Below are 21,616 nucleotides of genomic sequence, written 5' to 3'. Positions count from 1 at the left end.
TATTTCTAGGAAGAAAAATGTGAAAGTAACAGCATGAAAATACTTTCAGATATAGTTAAATATCAGAATATAATAAATAATAATATTATTAAATATGATAATTAAAATTATGTTTATACAACACTTTTGTTTACTTGGTAAATGCTTCTGTTATCAATTGCAAACATGACACCGAATTCTGTGTACATTAGCAGTCCTTTAAAAAATTATAATGTAAAAAACTGTAGTAAAGTGTATCAAATGTTTATTAAATGTGTTTACCTCTGTATGTTTAGGATTATGTATATTTAAACATTGCATTTAATTCTTTTTCCCAAATTTCTGCAATTTTAACTTTTATGAAGACACTCCCATCTTTTTTTTTTTAAAAGATTTTATTTATTTATTTAACAGAGATAGAGACAGCCAGCGAGGGAGGGAACACAAGCAGAGGAAGAAACAGGCTCCCAGCGGAGGAGCCTGATGTGGGGCTCGATCCCAGAACACCAGGATCACACCGTGAGCTGAAGGCAGATGCTTAACAACTGCGCCACCCAGGTGCCCCGTGAAGACACTCCCATCTTTTAAGCATAAGATACTTAACACTATCTTCAACCATGCATTGATCATGAATTTTTGCTTTTCTCTGTAGCCTACTTTCTTGAGGAAGCAAGATAAATTGTGTGATACTTACACATGTAATTCTTTCTGACTATTTTATAATCTCTCTCTGTAGTAATTTCATAAATGCCAAAAAGAATGTTCCACTATGTTCCATATAGTGTTTCAAGATCTGGGGTAGTTTTTTCTTTGCCCCTGGTAGAATTTTCCCCTATTATTTTATTTTCTGTGTACCAATTGATTTTATCAACTGATTTTATATATATATACACACACACACACACACACACACACACATATATGTCAATATCACATCTTCTTTATCCATTCATCTTTCGATGGACATCTGGGCTCTTCCCATAGTTTGCCTATTGTGGACATTGCTGCTACAAACATTGGGGTGCAGGTGCCCCTTTGGATCACTCCATTGGTATCTTTGGGGTAAATACCCAGTAGTGCAATTGCTGGGTCATAGGGTAGCTCTATTTTCAACCTTTTGGGGAACTTCCATACTGTTTTCCAGAGTGGCTGCACCAGCTTGCATTCCCACTAACAGTGTAGGAGGGTTCCCCTTTCTCCGCATTCTCGCCAACATCTGTCATCTCCTGACTTGTTAATTTTAGCCCTTCTGACTGGTGTGAGGTGGTATCTCATTGTGGTTTTGATTTGTATTTCCCTAATGATTAGTGATGTTGAGCATCTTTTCACATGTTTGTTGGCCATCTGTATTTCATCTTTGGAAATATGTCGATTCGGATCCTCTGCCCATTTTTTAATTGGATCGTTGGTTTTTTTGTTATTGAGTTGTATGAGTTCTCTATATATTTTGGACATTAACCCCTTATCAGATGCATCATATGCAAATATCCTTTCCCATTCAGTAGGTTGTCTTTTAGTTTTGTTAATGGTTTCTTTAACTATGCAGAAGCTTTTTAGTGTGATGTAGTCCCAATTGTTTACTTTTGCTTCTGCTGTCCTTGGTTTGGAATCAGATCCAAACAGCAACCAGTGGGAAATCCTAGAGCTGAGGAATACAATGGCTGATCTAAACCACTCAAGAGAGATACTCAACAAAAGACTTGACCAAGCAGAAGAATAAATCAGTGAACTCGAAGGTGGGTCTTTTGAAATTATCCAGTCAGAGAAGGAAGAAAAGAAAAAGTGAAGTAAGCCTCTAGGATTTATGGGACATCACCAAAAGAAATAATATATGCATTGGGGGAATCCCAGAAGAAGAAGAGAGATAGGGAAAGAAAGTCTATCTAAAGAAATAATGATGGAAACTTCTCCAATTTGGGGAGAGAAATGGAATTCCACACTGATCTAGGTCTCTAGGAGAATCACGAACATCCTAGAATGGGGAGGATTGTGCATTAATGATGAAAGAGTTCTGTCATTAGGGGCCCAGATGGCTCTACTATGGATCCTGCTTCCAAAAAATTGCCATATGGGAAACAGAAGAACTTTCCCTAGGAATTGAGGCATTATAAATTCTACAGTACACAAGGGGGTGCCCCAAGGAGCATCAAAAGCCAGGAACAAATGGGCACCACCAATGGAGTGGCCAAAAGAGAAGCCTGGAGGCATGAGGCTGTTGTTACCTGGAACTAGGCAGAGAATCGATGCAAGAGATAAAGCCGCAAGAATCTAGAAGCAAGCAGAGATTACCTTTGATAGCGAAGGCAAGAGGGTGGGCAACTGTTTTACAGTCATTGGAAGTTAGACTCTCCTTGGGGATGGCTGCAATGGTTTATCAACAGCTCAAAGGTCCACACTGGTCACCTGAGTACTGCACAGGACAAACTTCAGCTAAGAAGGTGGGAGATGAGGGCCAGGAAGTTAAGGGAAGGCCATCCCATAAAAGGCAAGTGGAGGTCTCTCTGCGATCTAAAGCAGGAAGTCAAAGAGTGACCCCGCCAGGTGGCAGATCCCCCCCAGCCACTGCCCCCACAGCCTGCAGCCTTCACAGCTCCTCCACCTGCCCCACGCCTGCCCGGATATGCCGAGGAGCGTCCAGCTCTTTCCCAATATCTGGGCAGTAATGTTAAGGTGAAGGAGGAAGGAAGTGGGCTCAGCAGGTCGTGGATCTTGGAATCGGCAGATGCAGGTTGCATTTGCAATAGGAGTAGATCATTGTGTAACTTGCCAGTCTTCTCTGGAGCTCAGAGTTTTGGACATCTGTAAAATACAGACACTGATGATGCCATTGAACACACGGCGCTTCAGGAGGGCGCAGGTGAGATCACAGGCTGAAGCTGCTCATAAACGCTAAGCTGATGTGCACGCAGTGTTATGAATATCGGTGGCAGGTTTCCAGAACACAGGTGGGGGTAGAATGAGTCAACAAGGAAGAAATTGCCCCACTTCATGGAAAGAGCTCTTAGAAGAACAGGGCTGGGTGGCTCAGGTTACAAAATAGGCATAAATAGCCAGTGCCTGCCAGGGAAAGGCTAGTTGGCCTGGAGATCCTGGAGTCTGAGAAGAAGCAACCGTGAGTGTTTCTGTCGTGGGCCCTCATTTGGTTTTCCCCGTGCCTGGTGAATATCTCCCACCCCTGTGGCTGCTTTATCCTCCTGGTACTACGGAGGCAGGGTCTGGGTAGCTGTTCTTGTCTAGGGGTGTGACGGGTGGGGCGCACAGTGGGGCAATGAGGAGGGCTCTTCTGCCCCTCACTGCTCCCTACGATCTCTGGGCTGGGGGAGGGCGGGTCAGTTGGATGACACCCACCCAGACCCCAGACACCATTGTCTGGAAGCCCCAGTAGAAAATGCAATTTCAACTTCTCTCCTAGTTCCTCTCCATTCTTGATTTCTTCAGAAAGCAGGGCGGTAGAGGAGAAACAGACCAGACCTTCACGGGCCTGGGTTCTAAGCTCATTCACCTATCAGCTGCCTGTGGGACATGGACATTCATGCTTCTCTCGTAGACTCAAATGTTTACTTTAAAAAATAGACTTACCGGACTAGGTCACTAATTTTCCAACCAGTTTTCAGGGGAGTCGTTTTTCTCAAAAAAATCTGAATCTGAAAGCTTGGCACGAACACTGTGGGTTGAGGGGGCTGCAGCTCGGCCCACTCCCTCTGTGGCCCCAGCTAAAATGCCTCATCTGAATCATAGGTCTGAAAACCCGTGAGTTAGCTCACTTCAAGGCCCCTTCCTGCTACAGTGGGCCCTGGGCCCTTCTATGGCCTCTTGAGCTGTTGGGCAGAATGCCTATTGCTTTTCGTTCTTCCCCAGATTTGGGGTGCAGGGCCCCAGAGTTGTGGTAGCTGCAGACCAGGGGACGATGCCCTTGCCCTGGCGTGGGTTCTCTGGTGCTCGTGACTGAGCTTCTGCCATGACAAGTGATCCCCCAGGTCTTGGTCCTAGCCTCTGCAACTCCCACAAGCTCTTTCCATGCTCATAACTTTACGGTTTCTCTCTGAGAGTGGAAAGAAGCCCAGTGTTGGAGGTGACTCAGGCCCTATACCCACTCTAGTCTCACTTTGTCCCTAAGTCCCAGTCAGGTAGTAACTGGATGCCCTATTGGACATCTGCTCTTTCTTGTCCCCAAACCGGCTTTCCCTTGACTGAACCCATCTCACATGTCCCCTTCTGCCATGAGGCCTTTCTTTCAAGTTCTCTTAGGTCATCAGAGCAGCATGTTACGTGTCCCAGGGGCTCTCCAGCTGCTAAGTTAGTAACTTTGAGAACTTTCACCTGGGTTCTCTGTGGGAATTTCTTATGGAGACAGTGTCTAGTCCAGGCCAGACCTCATGCCCACCTGGGCCCTAAAAGGCTTTGGAAGTCCTGCTGCTCTCAGACCCACAGGAGGAGGGGAGGTGGAAAGGTGCTTCTCCTGACCTTCAGGAGCTGGGCCAAGCCCTAACCCTTGTCCTAGGACCAAGAGCATGTCCTTTCTCTTTCTGTTCCTCTGCCTAGGACATGCTTCTCCTGCCTCTCTCCGTGCTGATCCTGCTTGCGCAGCCCCCAAGGTCACTGGGAGCAGAGGTGAAGACCTACTCCCAGAGAGCAGCAGCCAGCACCTGCACCCTGGTCATGTGTAGCCCCGTGGAGAATGGCCTGCCTGGTCGTGATGGACGGGATGGGAGAGAGGGCCCCCGCGGCGAGAAGGGGGATCCAGGTAGAGCCGGGACCATGGGCTTGTCCTGGTGGAAAGGGGTGGGCATTGGAATTGTAACCCATGCAGAAATGTTGGGTATTCTGTTGTGGAATGCTCAGAGGTGGACTTCTTCCTCCCCGGGGGGTGGGTTTCCTGGAGACATTCGGTCCTTCTGAAACACTGCTTTACCAGTTGAAAACTGACTGGCTGTTCTGAGCCCCCAGGTTCCTCCCTCTTTTGCCAGCAGCCCTGACTCCTCCCCTGGAGTCTTCTGATTGCTCCCACCCCAAGAATGAGGAAATAGTGGGTACAAGGAATGTGTGGCTCTTCAGAACCCGGCTCCAGGGACTTAACTGGTCATTCAGTTTCAGTGGTGTCTGTGTGGGGTGTTATGTATGTTTAATACTGCATGAAGGATGGGAAAGAAAGAGGCTCTGTGGCCCCAGACTCAGGTCTGATCAAAAGGATTTGCCCTAACACATTACGGAGAGAATGAAAGGGAGCTCACATTTCTTTCTCCTGCCTTGTGCTTGGGCATTCACCGAGTAATTCGTTTAACCCTACCAAAAGTTTTACAAGGAACAACATATGACTCTCATTTGGCAGGTGAGAACATCGTGGCGCAGAAAGGCCAATGGCACCCAGTGTGGAGGGGAAAAGACACGGGCTTGTGAATCAGACAGATCTGGGCTAGACAGCCAGTTCCATCTCCACAGCAGGGACCCCCCCACCCCGCCCCGGGACAAGCAGTGTCCCCGTCTCGGTTTGCTCATCTATAAATGGGAATAATGTCGACCATGCAGTGAAGAATAACTGAGCCAAGGCTTTCCTTTTTGTTAAGGTGTCAGGATCAAGGTGCGTCTTTCTGCTGGCCCAATCAGGTGGATTCTCGTGAGGTTCCCAAAGGTCCTGATTATTAAGGGAATTATCCGAGAAGTACTGCCTTGTAGGGGAGGGTCTGGGTCTTAGTGGCGAGGCATCAGAATTCAGTGAACCAGCAACGAGGACAAGGCACTGGGCTAGGGCTATGGTGGGCTCTACTGTGGTCTTTATCTCTCAGGAGTTTGCATTTTGGTTGGGGAGGAAGGAAACTAACATTTAAGCTGGAAAGAATGGGTAACATCCCCAGGCTTTGTAGGGTAAGGGACAAGCGAGTATCTGTCTATCTGTCCATCCTTTGCAGACAGAAAATGGCTCCCAATGTGAATGGCGTGGGGCTTGGGGAAGGCCACGTGGAAGGGAACTCAGAAGAAGGGTGGTATTCAAGGTGTCAGCATCTTGAAGAATCCCCCCTCTCTTCAGCATTCAGAGGGGCCCTGAATTAAATCCCGGGGGGGCCCTTTCCTACAGTCGCCCTGTGACCCTGCGGCTCTGAGTGTGGCTGAGCCCTCCCTCTCTTGTGCAGATGCCGCCCCTTCCCCCTCCCCCCATGCACATTCCAAGCCTGGCCTTGGGTCGGTGCTTGGAGAGAGAAGCGTGCACAGGTGGGCCGGGGGACCAGGCTGCACTCTGGCTCCGGGATGGCAGGCATGCCAGTCGCTCAACCATTATGGGTCTGAGAATTTCCAAGAGAGCTTAGAGCTCCTCAGAATCCTGACCCAAGGAAGTCTGGCTGGGCCAGAGTCTGCCCTTAGGACGATGTCCCCTGCAGATGCTGACACACAGGCTTCCAGATAGGCCAGAGAGAAGAGAGCGTTGAGCACAGGTGGAGGGTGGAGTCGGGTCCCTATGGCAATGCCTCGGGCATATCACGGAGGGCCAATAAGACCCCACCCTGTTTTGGGGGCAGTATTTCCAGGGACAGCCCCTTATTCCTCAGCACCTCCAAGATTCCTGCCCAGAAGGATTCAGCAAGAGAGACCCTCCAGCGGCACGCATCTCCCTCCGAATAAAACCACACACTCCCCAGTAGCCCACAAGGACACTGCACCGCTGCCTACTTCTCTGACCTCACCTCCTTCTACTCCAGCCACACTGGCTCCTTGCTGATCCCCAGCCACACTCGGCCCCCCGCCTGCAATCCCCATAGCTGTCCCTGTGGGTCATTCCTCACCCCCTTCCCGGCTCTCCTCACAGACCACCTTCTCCGTGAGTCTGTGCCTGGCCACCCCGCTTAGAAGACACCGCGCCCCCTTCCCACACTCTCTGTGCTTGATTTTTCCTCTGTGGCACTTTCTCTGATCTAATAAACCCTAGGTTGTGCATTTTAATTTTTAGGATCTGTTCCAATGCAGTTGGGTTTAAGCTCCACGAGGAAGGGATGTTGTGTCTGCTTCCTTCCCTGCCGGGTCCCAGCATCGACGATGCTGTCGGGTGCACAGTACAAGTTTCAGCGAGTACTTTCGGGATGAAGGAAGGTCAAATGCCAGGAGAGGAGGGATTTGCTGCAGTGAAGACTGGCCACATTGCTGGTGCATAAAGCTTCGCTTCAGGCGGCATTAAGGTACAGGGCTGGCCTTTGCGGGACACTAGGGTGCAAAATCAGTACTTTTTTCTTTTTTTTAAGATTTTATTTATTTATTTATTTGAGAAAGAGAGAGAAAGCACAAGAGAGTACAAGCAGGGGAGAGGGGATGAGGGAGAAGCAGGCTGTCTGCTGAGCAGGGAGCCCCACCCTGGGACCATGACCTGAGCTGAAGGCAGACGCTTAATGGACTGAGCCCCCCAGGCGCCCCCAAATTAGTGCTTTTGGAGGCCTGGGTGCTTGCTGTTGAAGAGGGCGTCCCCTCTCCGGGCCTCCAGGACTTGTGCTCCATGGATGGGAAGCCTCTACTCTTCCTTCTTCCTGCCACCATCCCAGCCAGGGTGGAGCCCAAGAGAGGCTCAGCCTCGGGGCAGGACCTCTCCGCCCCAGCACAGAGCCCTGTTGGATATGGGATGTGGGGCCCAACCTGTAGCCTTCTATGCTTCCACTGCATTCCTAGTGAGGATGATCCCTGGAAACAGGACACTCTGCCCAGCACAGAGCCTCTCAGCCACCCCTCCCATTCCCCCCCCCACCGGCTCGCTCTTGTCCAGGCGGGCCTGGTCCCTCCTCCGCTGGGAGCACGGCTTCCAAGTCTGAAATGTCAGCTTTCCTCTGCAAGTCTCTTTAAATCCTCCTTGCCCTGCAGTCCCATCTGTCGCTCTAGAAGAGAGCTCTGGGCACGTGTGTGTGTGCAGGGGTTGGGTGATGATGCGATGGGGCGAGGGACGTCTCCTGATTGCCTTCCTCACTCGCAACCTGTGCCTCACAGTTGAAAATCCTATTACAGGGGCGCCTGGGTAGCGCAGTCGTTAAAGCGTCTGCCTTCGGCTCAGGGCGTGATCCTGGTGATCGGGGATCGAGTCCCACATCAGGCTCTTCCGCTATGAGCCTGCTTCTTCCTCTCCCACTCCCCCTGCTGTGTTCCCTCTCTCGCTGGCTGTCTCTCTGTCACATAAATAAATAAAATCTTTAAAAAAAAAAAAATCCTATTACAAGTCCCGTGCAGACCGGGACCTGGTGCCTATGTTTGCGACTCACCCAGCGCCAAGCCTGCTGTGTTCCGTAGATGGTCTCTGCGAGTAAGTAAGTGAACGAGCCATCAGCACACCTGTCAGGTGTCGTTTCTTTTTGCTCCTGAATGTGTATGGCAGCTTTATTCACAAGAGCTCAAATGCTGGGTGATGCGTGGATGGACGAACAAGATGAGTTCTGTCCACACGGTGGAGCATGTCTCAGCCATACAAGGAAATAGAGCGCTGAGACGCACAGCCAAGTGGATGGCCCTCAAGGACGTGACCCCAAGTTAAAAAAGCCAGACGTCAAAGGTCATAGGTTGTAGGATTCCATGTATATGAAATGTCCAAAGCCAGAAATAGAGACGGAAAGCAGAGCAGTCCAGCGGCTGGGAGGAGGGGGTGGGGTGATGGCTTAGTGGCTACGGCTTTTTTGAGGGGTGATGAAATGATTCTGTACTCAGTAGAGGAGGTAGTCACACACCACTGTGAGTGTGCTAACTGCCACCGAACTGTATGCTTGGAAAAGGTTAGTGTTATAGCATGTGAATTAAATATTTTTTTCACCTCAGGAAAAAAAAAGAAAAAAGAATAACCAAACGAACAGAACTGAGTGTAAAGCTCTTGAACACTGATAGTCGTCTGCACCCGGTAGTCTTTGGGGGGTAAATCTTGAGTAATGTCAGACCTAGGCAGCCTTTCTGGAAGGAACACGACTTTCTAAAAATGCTTGATCGTTTTTCCATTACAAAAATAATTTGTGGCCACTTAAGAAACAAGAAGAAAGTTACCATTACCTTGTGTCACTAGGAAGGAACGATGGTCACGCTTCCGTATATGCGTGTCCTGTGTGTTTTCCAGCGTGTCCTGCTTGCACGCACGCCCTGCACACGCATGTACGTACCCAGGAAACAGGATCGCATTGGGCGTAGTGATACATGAGGTAACAATATGGTCTCTTTTCTATAGTTTCAAGAGCATATCTCATCGCATTGCCTTATGGTTTTATTGAGGTGTAATTGACATATCACACTGTCTTCGTTTCTGATGTATAACGTAGTGATTCGATATTTGCCTGTATTGTGAGATGATCACCGCAAGTCTTGTCAACGTCCGTCCCCACACACAGTACCATTTTTTTCTGGTTGTGATAAGAATTTTTAAGATCTACTCTCTGATGTGAGGTAAACTTCAGAGAAATTGCCACAATAGCTCGTGTATAGACAATCTTCTGTGGGGATAATAACAGGACCCCATGGGCATATGATTATTTAAGCAGAAAAAAAGAAAAAAAAAAGGATTTGATTCCCCAACGATTGTATAACTCGACTAGCACCTTGGCCAATTCTATGTGGCTGGGATGACAAAAATCGCTCCCTTAAAGCCAGAGGATACCCCACTGCATGGATTTAATGATGGACTTACAGATATAATGGATGGCCCCACTTTCTTTATGATTTGATTGGATAATGTACTTGGGGATGCCCTTATCTCCTGAGACAAGACTTCTCCCACTTGCCAGTGGTTCCCTGTAATTAAAACATTGTTAAGGCTGGACCTCGAACAAGAACTGCTTGATGGTTTTTATCTCATAGTCATTTATCCTAGAAGCCACCTCTACGAATGTGCGCTTGCAAACAAAGGCTTTAGCCAAACATACAACATACAACAGCCCTCCTGGGAAGAAGAGCCTCAAAACGCACTATGGGACTTCCGGGACTTCCGAGAAATTAGCAAAACAGTATGCTTGCTCAGCAGGGCTCTCAATGATACTTCCCGGGCGCTAGATGCACTCAGCCAAGAAGTAAGCGGAGTCAGAGAGGGATGTCTCCAGCCGCGCCACTGCTGACTGCCTACTATTGCTACACCGTTCGGGGTATGAGGAATTTCCTCACATGTTGTTTTAACATTACAGTTAACTGCTGCAAGGTGTCCCAATTAATAGGGGACATTTGTGATCAATTAAATAAGATCGAGATATCCACTAATCTGTTGGACAAAATTGGTCGTTGCGGGTCTTATCTAAGGGATGTGATCCTAGTTTGGGGCCTAACACTTGTTTTATGTTCATCCTTTTGCATGTGCTGATGCACCTACCGTTTGCTGTCCGTCGTGACCCCCTGGAGCCATACTGCGGGTCCCTGGACCCACCCCTGGATAGATTCTAACTGCCACACAGCCCGCCGCCCCATTTCAGCAGGAAGCAGCCAGGGCAGTCATTGTCCCATTCCCTAACGGCAGTTAGGGTTACTATTCACGGGGAGGAATGAGTAACGACAGGTGGGGCTAGGTAGGGAGAGAGAGATAGGGGGTTATGTGATCAGGCTCACAGAAATCCCAAACATGTGGGGGTGTGGGGAAACCAGAGATAAGGGAACAAACGGACCACCCTGCCCTAATCGAATGGGGTGGGTGTCTTTTTTTATGATAATCACCTGTGACTGAGAAAGAACAACCAGACCCAAAAGGGAAGTAAGCCATTGAAGGTGTCATCACTGTCCTTGCTCAGCCGGGATACAGAGAGGTTAAAAGGATTTAAGTTCCTGGTCAGCTTTCTATAAAAGACCAATCCTAAAGGCCCTCAGTGGCGGGACCATCTCACTCCTGAGAGCTTTTATCTGTATCCTTGCTTAATAAACCTCTATCACTTTACTCTCCCCTGCCCAAAAGAGAAGAAAAAAGATCTACTCTCTGAGCAACTTTCATATATACGATACAGTATTATTAACTCTAGTCCCCGTGCTGTGCATGACATCCCCAGAACTCATTTTATAACTGGCCATTTGTATCTTTTGACCACCGCAAGCCGTTCTGCCCTCTTCTCAACCCCACCTCTGGCAGCCACCAATCTGTTCTCTGTATCTATGAGTTTGTTGTTTTTGTTCGTTGGCTGGCTTTTCTGTTTGGATTCCACATATAAAAGAGATCATATGGTATTTGTCTTTCTCTGACTTATTTCATCCAGCATAATGCCCCCAAAGTCCATCCATGTTGTTGCAAATGGCAAGATTTCGTTCTTTTTCATGGCTGAGGAATATTCCATCATATATACACCTGCATCTTCTCCATCCATTCATCCACCGGTGGACACCCAGGCTCCAAGCTATCTCCATGTCTTGGCTGCTGTGAACAATGCTGCAATGAACATGGGGGTGCAGATATCTTTTGAATTAGTGTGCTCGTTTCCTTTAGATAAATACCCGGAAGGGGAATTGCTGGATTAAAAGTAATTCCACTTTTAATTTTTTGAGGAACCTTCATTCTGTTTCCCACAGTGGCTGCCCCGATATACTTTCCCACCAACAGTGCACAGGGGTTCCCTTTTCTCCACATCCCAGTCAGCACTTGTTATCTCTTGTCTTTTCTGATAATAACCGTTCTAACAGGTGTGAGGTGATAACTCACTGCGGTTTTGATTTGCATTTCCCTGGTGATTAGTGCCAGGTGTCATTTTAATATAAACTTTGGTTCTGGGACAGGGAGAACAAAGAACCCATGGTCAAGGGTAAATGCTGACAGGTGGCCTGCTATAAATACTGTGGACAAGCCAAGTGGGCTGGGTCTTGGCCTGAGTCCACAACCAACTCTGGCAAGCCTGTGTTCTCACCTGTAAAATGGGGATGTGGACACCCATTTCCTGGATCACCACTGGACCAAGGAGTGTGGAGATGGAATGTCTGCACCGTGTAGAACCTTGAAGGCATGCAAGGGGCCTGGCGGTACAGGCAGCTGGCTCCTCCTGGGCCTAAGGCCGGGTTTATACCCATCTCTTCTGCTACTACAGGTTTGCCAGGAGCTGTAGGGAGAGCCGGGACGCCCGGACCAGCTGGCCCAGTTGGGCCCAAAGGGGACAATGGCTCTGCTGGAGAACCTGGACCAAAGGGAGACTCTGGACCATCTGGTGAGCAGCTGGGCATGGAATGCAGCTGTCTGCAGGCACTGCTGCTGCCGCCCCTGGGATACGCCAGTAGACACGCACAGATCCCTTCCCAGGAAGAAGGAAGAAGGATGTTGTGAAGGTGGCACTGGGTTATTTTAGGGAAGACGTGGAACCACTGCAGCTACCTCTCTAACTTCTATCATTGCTCTGGTCTTTTCCTGTGCTCCCACCTCCAACAAGGGTGAGTGTCACTGACCCAGCGGGTCCTTTTCCCCAGGACCTCCAGGACCTCGAGGCGTGCCTGGGCCAGCTGGCAGAGAGGGCCCATCAGGGAAGCAGGGAAACGTAGGACCTCAAGGCCCACCCGGCCCAAAAGGAGAGGCTGGGTCCAAAGGTAGGTGGTTGGTATGTGGCCGGTCTGGGAGGGAGAAGGGAGGAGTACGGTGGCAGTCGGGGATGTGACCTCAGGCAGCAAGCTCAGAGTGCCAGGAAAAGCCCAGATAGTCAGCGCTGGGTAGGCCACATTGTGACCCCTTCCTCCCTCCCCCCTTCCCACACTGATGGTGTTGTCCTGTTCCCTTCCATGGACGAACTCCCATAAGGAGCACCTTCTCCCCAGTTCTCTCTCTCCCCCTGGAGCAGTGAGTGAAAACTCCACTAATGAACACACTCTCGGCAGCATTCATCCCAATTGGTTCCTTCCTCAGGAGAAGCAGGTGTGGCCGGCACGCCTGGTTCTGCAGGGACACGAGGCCCCACAGGTGTTAAAGGAGAGAGAGGTGCCCCTGGTGAGCGCGGAGCCCCTGGGAATGCCGGGGCCGCAGGTGAGTGATAGAAGGAGCTAGGGCCGGGCTCCGGTTCCCTTGTTCCCCCTGGTGCTGTTGATGGCCACCCCTCTGCCAATACCACTCATCACGTCAGAGCTGGCATGATTGGGGCGGGGGGCATAGCTATGTCCAAGGAGGGTGACTGCTGGGCTCTGGGAGCTGTCTGCATCTAGGGAGAGTGACACGTGAGCACCAGGACTAGTCTGGGTGCCGGAGAGGTTGGTCACTGGGTGATGGGACAGTCAGTGTGTGGAGAGGGTACATGGCTGGGTTCTGGGAGCAGTCTGTATAGGGGAAGGGGGACCGTAGGCCAGTTGGACAGTCCATGTACTGGGAGGCTGAAAATGCTGGAAAACGTGTACAGAGCTCACCCAGCTCTTCTTCTGTGATCCCAGGACCTGCTGGAGCCATGGGTCCGCCGGGACCTCCAGGTGCCAAAGGGCCCCCAGGACTGAAGGGTGACAGAGGTGCTCCTGGGGACAAAGGAGCAAAGGGAGAGAGCGGGCTTCTGGGTAAGGTGGCATCTGTCAGACTGGGGAGTTCCCGCGGGGTGGGGGCAGGGGAGGAAGGTGGCATTCTTTTTATCGGGACAGCCTATCATCTCGGACTTCGGCTCCATTAGTCACGGGGAGTCGTGGGAAGCAGGAAAGCTAGCAGGCAGGAAGGTAGGTGAATTAGGCTCTGGTTTTAGGCTTACTCACTGGAGGGCAACCCTGAGCGCTTTTCCCCCTCATCCCTGGGGAAAGCATATCCCCTTCCCAATTTAAAGGATAGCTCTGAGTCTCAAATAACCCAATGGATGGGAAGTACTGATGAACACATATTCCTATTCCCTCAAAAGGAGGTGCTATGGGATCCCCGGAATTTGGAGTTAAAATATGATGCGGTTAGTGTTCGTGAGGTGCAGAGACCTGCTCAAGGGACAGTTTGTTCATAGCAGAACCACGGGAAATCTGGAGGCAACAGGGTCAGCAGATGTAGGCTTCTTAGGACCCAGTCCCAACTCCTTAGTCCACTCCCAGTATGTGCCTGCAACTGGGCACGCTTCCCTTGAGGCCTAGCCTCTGAGCTGATCCCAGGCGATGCTGGGCTGACCTTCCCGTGGCCTCTCTCTTCGGCAGACGTCGCTGCTCTGAGGCAGCAGGTGGATGCCTTACACGGACAGGTGCAGCGCCTCCAGAATGCCTTCTCTCAGCATAAGAAAGGTAAGTGCCTGGACCTGAACGCAGCCAGGCACTGAGGGTGGGCCCTCGACGGGGTCTGGGCCTTGGTTTGGCATTGGTTGGGCTTGGGTCTGGGATTGGAATGGGTCGGGACCATATTTAGGGCCGGACCTGGCTCTGGGGCAGGGTCTGGGGCTGAGAACAGGGCTGGGACAGAGCATACTCCAGGATCTGCAAGTAGATACAAGAGACAAACAGGAGGATGTGGCCATATCACCGGTTCAGTGGGGTGATGGAAGTACGGTGGACGTTATCAGGCTCTAGGATAACCCCCAACACCACAGCGACTACTACACAGACCCCCATTCCTGTCTACCTTGTGCTGGTCCTTGGGATAGACAGCAAGACAGCCAACCCAGGATGCATTTCTTACATCTGGGTGCCCAGAGACGTTGCTTCATGGCCCAAGGCAGCAGAGAATCCAGATGCTATCCTGAGAGCTGGGGCTGGGATGCTGCCCTTGGGGGTCAAGGCTGGTGGGGGCGTGGCCTTGCCCTGTGACCCTGAAGCACCTCACCCTGGACATGCCCATGGTTCTGGCAGGGGGCTGGCTGCCTCGGCTCCAGCCAGTGCTCTCCCCGCACCTCCCCGGGTGTTTCAAGCAGAGTCTTCCCTAACCCTGGAATGCTGCTGAGTCAGGGCCCCCCAGGAGCACAGGTCTGAGTACCCTGTGCCCTTCAGAATCTCCACCTCAGTCTTTGACTGCCCCGCGTCCTCATCTGCCCTCCCTGACTTCAGCTCTGTGTCGGCACCATTCATCCGCTCTCCCTGATCCAAAAAAAGAGAAGAGTTTTCTGAAGGAATAGAGCCTAAAGGGGCCCGACTGGGTAAGACCCAGGGTTGGCCTCTAAGTAGCAAGGATGAGAGTTTCAGGTATTAGGTGTGTCCTCCTCCCTCCACAAACGTATTTGCACACGCGTTCCCTCACTCCCATGCCCACTGCTGCACACGAAGGGGAGCGTGTCCATAGGCCCCGGCCACGTGTGTGTACTCAAATAGCTTCATTCACCCTGCACCACGGCATACGTGAGCACAAGCAGGGGCGTGCACCCGTGTCTGGATGGCGAGTGCTGCCGTGTACCTTCGGATGAATACGCGGGCATGTCCGTGTCTGCACACGTATGCGCACCCAGGTGCAGGCACGTAAGGTGAACCCTCGCACGGGCCCCATCCAGGGCTGCTCCAAGGGCCGTCCTGAGCCTGGGGAGCACCTGTGCCCGAGCCCGTGTTGAAGCTGCTGAGGAGGGCCGCGGGGCAGGGTGCAGCCTGAGCTCTGACCAGCCCAGGGAGACCGGGGCACAGCCCTCTTGGGCGCCCTGACGATTTCCATGCCTGAGCCCAAAGCCAAAGGGGGGGTGGGGACGGGATGAACTAAAAAGAGATACTTGATATGTCACATGGGTGATGCTTTATGAAGTGTACCCCACTTTAAAAATGAGGAATTAGGAACCCTGAAAAGGGAAGTAACTTTCCTTTGCCCTCCTAGACCGCCAATGCCAGGATGGGGTGGAGCACCTGGCTTCTGATTCCCCAAACAGGGCTCTCCTGGAACCGATCCCTTCCCCCTGCCACTGCTCAGGAGCCTTCATGTCCCCCGCGCCAGCACCCCGGGGAGGCTGACTGGCTGGGGCATCACCCACATGCGTACCAAGGGGCCCACATGGGGCTGTAGTGAGTACAGAGACTAGCACGTCGGGGCTCTCAGATGCCCCCCTTCCCCCACCCACCACACAGCAACCCTGCAGCCTGGCTTTTAGGCAAAAAGATCCGATTTTCACACTCTCCGAAACTGCCCCAGCCACCACACTGCCATCTCCTCGGCCAGAGTCATTCCACCCCCCACTGACCCCAGCACACAACATGGGGTGAAGTAGAAAGAGCAAGTTCCAGCTCTAGTGTCCCAGCGAACACGGTTTAATCCTAACCCTGCATTTGACGGGCCTGTGACTTTGGGCCTCTTCCTTAACCTCCCTGAGCTCCAGGGTCCTCATCTGTAACTGCAGACCACCGGACCTCTCCCAGCGTGCACTGGGAAGTCAGCACTGCTCTGGAACCAAGTGCCTCCCTTTGGTCCTATCTGGTGCCCTGATACCCCACAGGGGAGGCCTGGGTGGGGGCGGGGGAGGGGGCTCCAGTTGGAGCACAACGGTCTCAGAGCCCCTGAGCTTGGGCCAGGTGCTGCCATAACCCCAGCCTGACTCTCTTCTTCGTTTAGTGGAGCTCTTCCCCAACGGCCGAGCTGTCGGGGAGAAGATCTTCAAGACAGGCGGTTTTGAAAAGACGTTTGAGGACGCACAGCAGGTGTGTATGCAGGCCGGGGGACAGATGGCCTCCCCACGCTCTGCAGCCGAGAACGAGGCCCTGCAGCAGCTGGCCACCGCTCAGAACAAGGCTGCTTTCCTGAGCATGACCGACATCAAGACAGAGGGCAAGTTCACCTACCCCACCGGGGAGCCCCTGGTCTATTCCAACTGGGCCCCGGGGGAGCCCAACGACAACGGCGGCTCCGAGGACTGTGTGGAGATCTTTACCAATGGCAAGTGGAACGACAAGAACTGCAGGGAGCAGCGCCTGGTGGTCTGCGAGTTCTGAGCTGCCGGGGAGGGGGCCGCACTCGGCCGGGGAGCCTGGCCAGCGAGTGGGGGCCAGACCTGTGTGCTGCCAATGGCATCGCCCCTGCTGGCCAGGGCTTCTCCACAGAGCCGTGGGGGGAGGTCAGAAGGCAGGTCCCTGCGGATCGCCTCTCCCAGTCAGATGGCTTCACACACGCAAGACCTGTCAGAGGAAGAGGGGGCCAGCTGCTTTCCCAGTTGCAAGGAATAAAATTGGGTCCCCAAGACCTCCCCGTGGCAAAATCCAGTGGCTCCTCCTCAGATGTCCTCCTCCTCCAACTGTCAGCCATGTTTGACCGGCTGACCATGCCCTGCCCTTCCCTCTTCCTCCTCTGGCCTTCCAGAGCGCTCCTGCTGACTTTTGTCTCAGCGTCCATCAGCCTCGTTGCTCCTCCCTCCTCCCTTTGTGACCACTTAATGGCGCGGTGCTGGCCTCTGCTCTCCCGCCGTTCTCTTCTGGCCTCTCACTCCAGGTGGAACTCATTCCATCCAAGGCTTCGAATTCCTTCTCCTGACAGCTCCCATATGCATATTCCTGTTGGGGGACCTCTCCCTAAACCCCAGGCTTCTCTAGCCAACGCAAGCTGGAGCCGCGGGACTGGCAGGCCTCCGTGGTTGCCTCTTGCTTCAAGGCCAGAGCCCAGGAAGTGGCAGAGGACAGGGGGATGACCTGGCAGCGAGCATCTGTCTCCCCCGACTGCGTGGCCCTATGTCCAGTAGACTGGGCCTCATCCTTGCACCGCCCAGGATCTCTCTCTCTCTTTGTGTCATATAACTGCCTCTTGGTTCACGGGAGGGAGTTCCATCCACACAACCCGAGCTCCAGCTGAAATCTCAGGCACAGAGGGTGTCCAGCCGTGCTCACACTTATCCCCAACCCTTCTCTGGCCCGGCAGTTCCAGGGAGGATCTTTCCCCTCCCCACCCCAGAGGTAATCTCGTCAAAGGCTCCTCGTGTTACAGCTTCGGAAACCAGGACGCAGAGCGAGCAGGGAGTCACACGTGGCCCCAGGCCGTATCAGCGCTGCAGCTCAGTCGTGACAAAGGTCATCTGACCTCAGAGCTTATGCTTTTGGCCTGTAAATTTTTAGATCAAAAGCCTCCGTATAAATTTAGTTGATTTTATTGACACAGTACTGCAAAAATATTTTTTTGGTATTTTCTTTTTTTAAATTAAGTTTCTATATTAATTCCAGTTAGTTAACATACAGTGTTACATTAGTTTCAGGTGTAGAAGATAGTGATTCAACAGTTCCATACGTCACCCTGTGCTCATCAGGACAAGTATGACAAAGAATGTAAATGAGAGATGCCTGGGGGGCTCAGTCAGTTAAGCGTCTGCTTTTGGCTCAGGTCATGATCCCAGGGTCCTGGGGATCGAGTTTCGCATCGGGCTGCTGGCTTAGTAGGGAGCCTGCTTCTCCCTCTGCCTGCTGCTCCCCCTGCTTGTGCTCTCTCTCTCTCTCTCTCTCTGAGATTAAAAACAACAACAACAACAAAAAAAACCCCAAAATGTAAATGACACCCTGCTTAAGAAATTGGAATGACACCTGGGGGAAGCATAGGCTCATTGGAGGGGGCAGTGCCCTTCCCCTAGACAGAAAGGCTGTCCCTCTCTCCTTTGCTCCCAAAGACCACGAGCTCTGCCCTTTCTGGCCCTTCCTCAATGGGTCCCCCACGCCCTCTGCCCGACACTCCTGCAGCCACATGTCGTACACAGGACAGCAGGCCTGCAAACAAAATTGTCATCTCCCACCAGCATGCAGCTCGGGCTCTCTGCCACGATCTTTCTCCTGTTACTAAAAAAAATCCCCAATTCCTGGCAGCTTCCGAAATACAAGTCAGTTCCACAGTAAAAGCAAACAAGCCTCCAGCACGGACGCCCCACCTGGGCACACTCACTGAGGGAGCTTAGAAAGGCCTTTTTGTTTTTAAATCGCAAATAAGAAGAACAACTGAATCGAGCCTTAAGCGAAATAGGAGCATTTCTTCTAAGAACAGAGTTCTGAACTGGCCCAAGGAGGCCTGGGAGAGCGCAGGCAGCAAAGTGCTGCCTCCCCGGCCTCTGCATCCTCGCCTCTTCCTCCTTTCCACCCCAGCTTCCTCTCCTTCCCCGCTCTTGACTGCCCACGCAGGGGGAAACGTGTGTCACAGAGATTGCCACACAGAGATTAGACACTCTCGCTGCTAGCAGTTCAAAACTCATATGAAAATGAGTCTGTCTCAGATGCCCGCCTCTGGTCGAATCCCCTACACCTGGAGGGCGGGTCCACACAGGACAGTACGGCCGCTGGGATCCATGCAAGGTCGTGGTGGTTTGGGCAGACCCTTCAAAAGTGATCACTACCCATCCAGACGCTTAAGCCAAGCCTATTTCTTGACAAGAGAGAAGGAAAATGTGCAGAACTATGTGACTCGGTAGGAAGGAAAGAAACCTCCCGTGGTGTTGAAGGCTGGGAATGCTGAGACCCCAAACCCTGGGAAGAGGCGGCAGATCTACTTGCGCCGTGGGCCACAGGGGGCTGGTTTGCTCTCCAGCACCCAGAACAAGTAAGGAAGGTCATTCGGGCTCTGTAGACACAGCTCGACTAATGCAGAGGACTGAGGCAAGCATCTCAGAAAATTCAGACCTGAGCCCATGCCTGAGCGTAGAGGCCTCCCTTGCAAGTACTCCTATCACGTACAAAGGTCAACACATATCTTAAACATTATCAGCCCCATCCCAACCACAGTAGCCATGGTCCCTGGCTGAGTAGCCCAGGTCCCAAGTCAAGCCAGGGCTGTGTGATTGTTGTGTTCCCAGGAGACGCTGTGACCCTCCCAATGCCAGGTGACATCATGGGAGCAGGCTGGGATCCTTCCACGTTTGGACGGGGGACAACCACAGAGTTTCATAGGGAAGGTCCTGTTCAGTTTAACAGAAGATTCTCGAGTCACCCCCTGGTTCTCAACCCTGCTGGCACCAAACCAGCCCACGTCCTGCAATGAACAGCCAGTGGGGAGCCCTCTGATGTTTGCTTTTTCAAGCTCCTAGCTTTCTTCTGAATTCCCTTGATGTAAAAGGGAATTGCTTACATTGCGGGCATTCTCTTATCACTCTTATCTTTTGTATGTCCTTAACCCAAGGTTAACAGCATACTTGACTTTTCAAGTTATGAACGTCTCATATACAGGAGCAGAGAAACCAGGTATCTTTGAGGAGGAGTAAAATACGAATTTATATATCAAATATTTGTCGGGGCCTGGATACAGAGATGGAAATGGCTGGTCACGCCCTCATAGACGCCGCAGCCCTGCACGTCCGTAACATTAGAAGTAAGCTGTAGAATGTGTTCCAACAATGGGCAACCGAGACGCTCGACAAGTAGACTCAGATGAGGGGGCGATTCTAAAAGCCATTAGCCAGGAGAATAGGGAGCCGTCTCCTTGTGCAATCACCAGGCTACTTAGACTCTCGCTCAGTTCAGGGGGATCGTCCGTGACTAGGAGGCCTCTGGACGGCTGATAGCAGGTGTTTCGTATATTCTACTGTTTTTCACCAATATTTCAATGAGGGAGGCCTTATGAAGGCAGACTTGTGACAGGTGTCACATCTGGGGGGACGACGATGAGGACCGGTGCACATCCCTCAAATGCCCTCTTCTCTGCTGCCGCTGTGATCACGGACGGCCTTGGGGCTATAAAGTTCCTGTACAACCCAGCATCCAGGAAACGGGAGCGAGTTCAGGGAGCACGGTTACCCTTGTGGATCCAAGGGGGTCACTTGCCACCACTTGGGCTCCGAGTGAGATTTGGGGGTTGTTACTGCTGCATCCATAGCCCATCCTTCTCCGTGACACACCGATTAGTAGCCTCCTTGCCCCCCACCTCCTTAAGCAGTGTAGGCTTTCAGACTGCCTGCCCCAAACAACTCTGAGCCCCGGAGGGACTCAGGCGGGCCCTGCCTGAGCAAAATGGTACTTTTCATATTTTCTAGTACATCGGCAGAATGAATGGAGTTGAGTGAAAGAAGTCCTCAATTCCTACTTGTAAGTCTGTTTGTGGGCTTGAATAAAGTGTTTTCAAGATGTTTCCAGGTCCTTTGATCTGAGGAAAGAGCGCTGTGTCTTCACCACCAGGCTCTCTGCCCTTTTATGAGTTTCCTGAATACTGCATTTCAGGTGTGAGTTGCTGGGCCCTGGCCAGGGCCGAAAGTCAGGCGGCAGCCTGGGGCCAAGCACAGGCACTCTGTGACCACAGGGCTGGGTCAGGGCAAGAAGAGGAGGGGACAACCGGACAGGGCTGGGTTTTGAGCCAGTCTCATGCCTGGCCACCCGGATGCCTGATCGCCATCCACTTACCCAGAGGCATGTGAGTTTGCCAAAGACTCCATCCCAAGTCCCTTGAGGACCCCATCAAGTGATTCCTAAGCTCTTAGGAAAGAATAAACATCCTAGAAAAGTGAGAAAAATTTAAAGATAATGAGAATGGGGACACATGGGTGGCTCAGTCAGTTGGGTGTCTGACTCTTGATGTCAGCTCAGGTCATGATCTCCGGGTCCTGGGATCAAGCCCCGCATTGGGCTCTGTGCTCGGTGAGGAGTCTGCTTCTCTCTCTCCCTCTCACCTCCCCCTACTCACAAGTGCTTTCTCTCTCAAATAAATAAAATCTCTAAAAAACAAGAAAAATAAAAAATGAGAATAGACTTCTTCACCTTATGTTAAAAGGTTTTATAAAGCTAACATAATTAGCATATTAGTGACGCTGGAATAGAGATAATGATGTGGAAACCCACCAAGTCCAAACACGTAAGGATGCATGTGTACACATTTGTATCATGTATAAAAATAGAATACCGAAACAGTAGGGAGATGATGATTGCTCAGTTAATAATGCTGAGGTAAATGGCTAGG

General features: G+C 51.5%; 1 protein-coding gene across 2 annotated transcripts; it reads left to right on the top strand.

Annotated features, from left to right (window-relative positions):
• The first annotated feature begins 2,820 nt into the window (after window positions 1–2,820).
• Window positions 2,821–16,967, top strand: SFTPD (surfactant protein D). Of its 2 annotated transcripts, none has more exons than XM_045783702.2 (8): window positions 2,821–2,836; window positions 4,522–4,723; window positions 11,967–12,083; window positions 12,340–12,456; window positions 12,770–12,886; window positions 13,285–13,401; window positions 14,011–14,094; window positions 16,328–16,967. In XM_045783702.2, the coding sequence occupies exons 2-8, from the start codon at window positions 4,525–4,527 to the stop codon at window positions 16,702–16,704; spliced, it is 1,128 nt and encodes a 375-aa protein (XP_045639658.1). In that variant the 5' UTR covers window positions 2,821–2,836; window positions 4,522–4,524; the 3' UTR covers window positions 16,705–16,967. The 2 variants fall into 2 exon arrangements, with proteins under 2 accessions (XP_045639658.1, XP_087719116.1); XM_087862990.1 differs by lacking the exon at window positions 2,821–2,836 and adding an exon at window positions 2,994–3,091.
• Window positions 16,968–21,616: the final 4,649 nt, after the last annotated feature.

The sequence above is a fragment of the Ursus americanus genome, chromosome 6 (genome assembly GCF_024610735.1).
Source record: "Ursus americanus isolate L20-20 chromosome 6, mUrsAme1.1.p, whole genome shotgun sequence".
Taxonomy (NCBI): domain Eukaryota; kingdom Metazoa; phylum Chordata; class Mammalia; order Carnivora; family Ursidae; genus Ursus; species Ursus americanus.
Note: the sequence above shows the minus strand (reverse complement) of the source record. Positions and strands in the feature narration are given on the sequence as shown.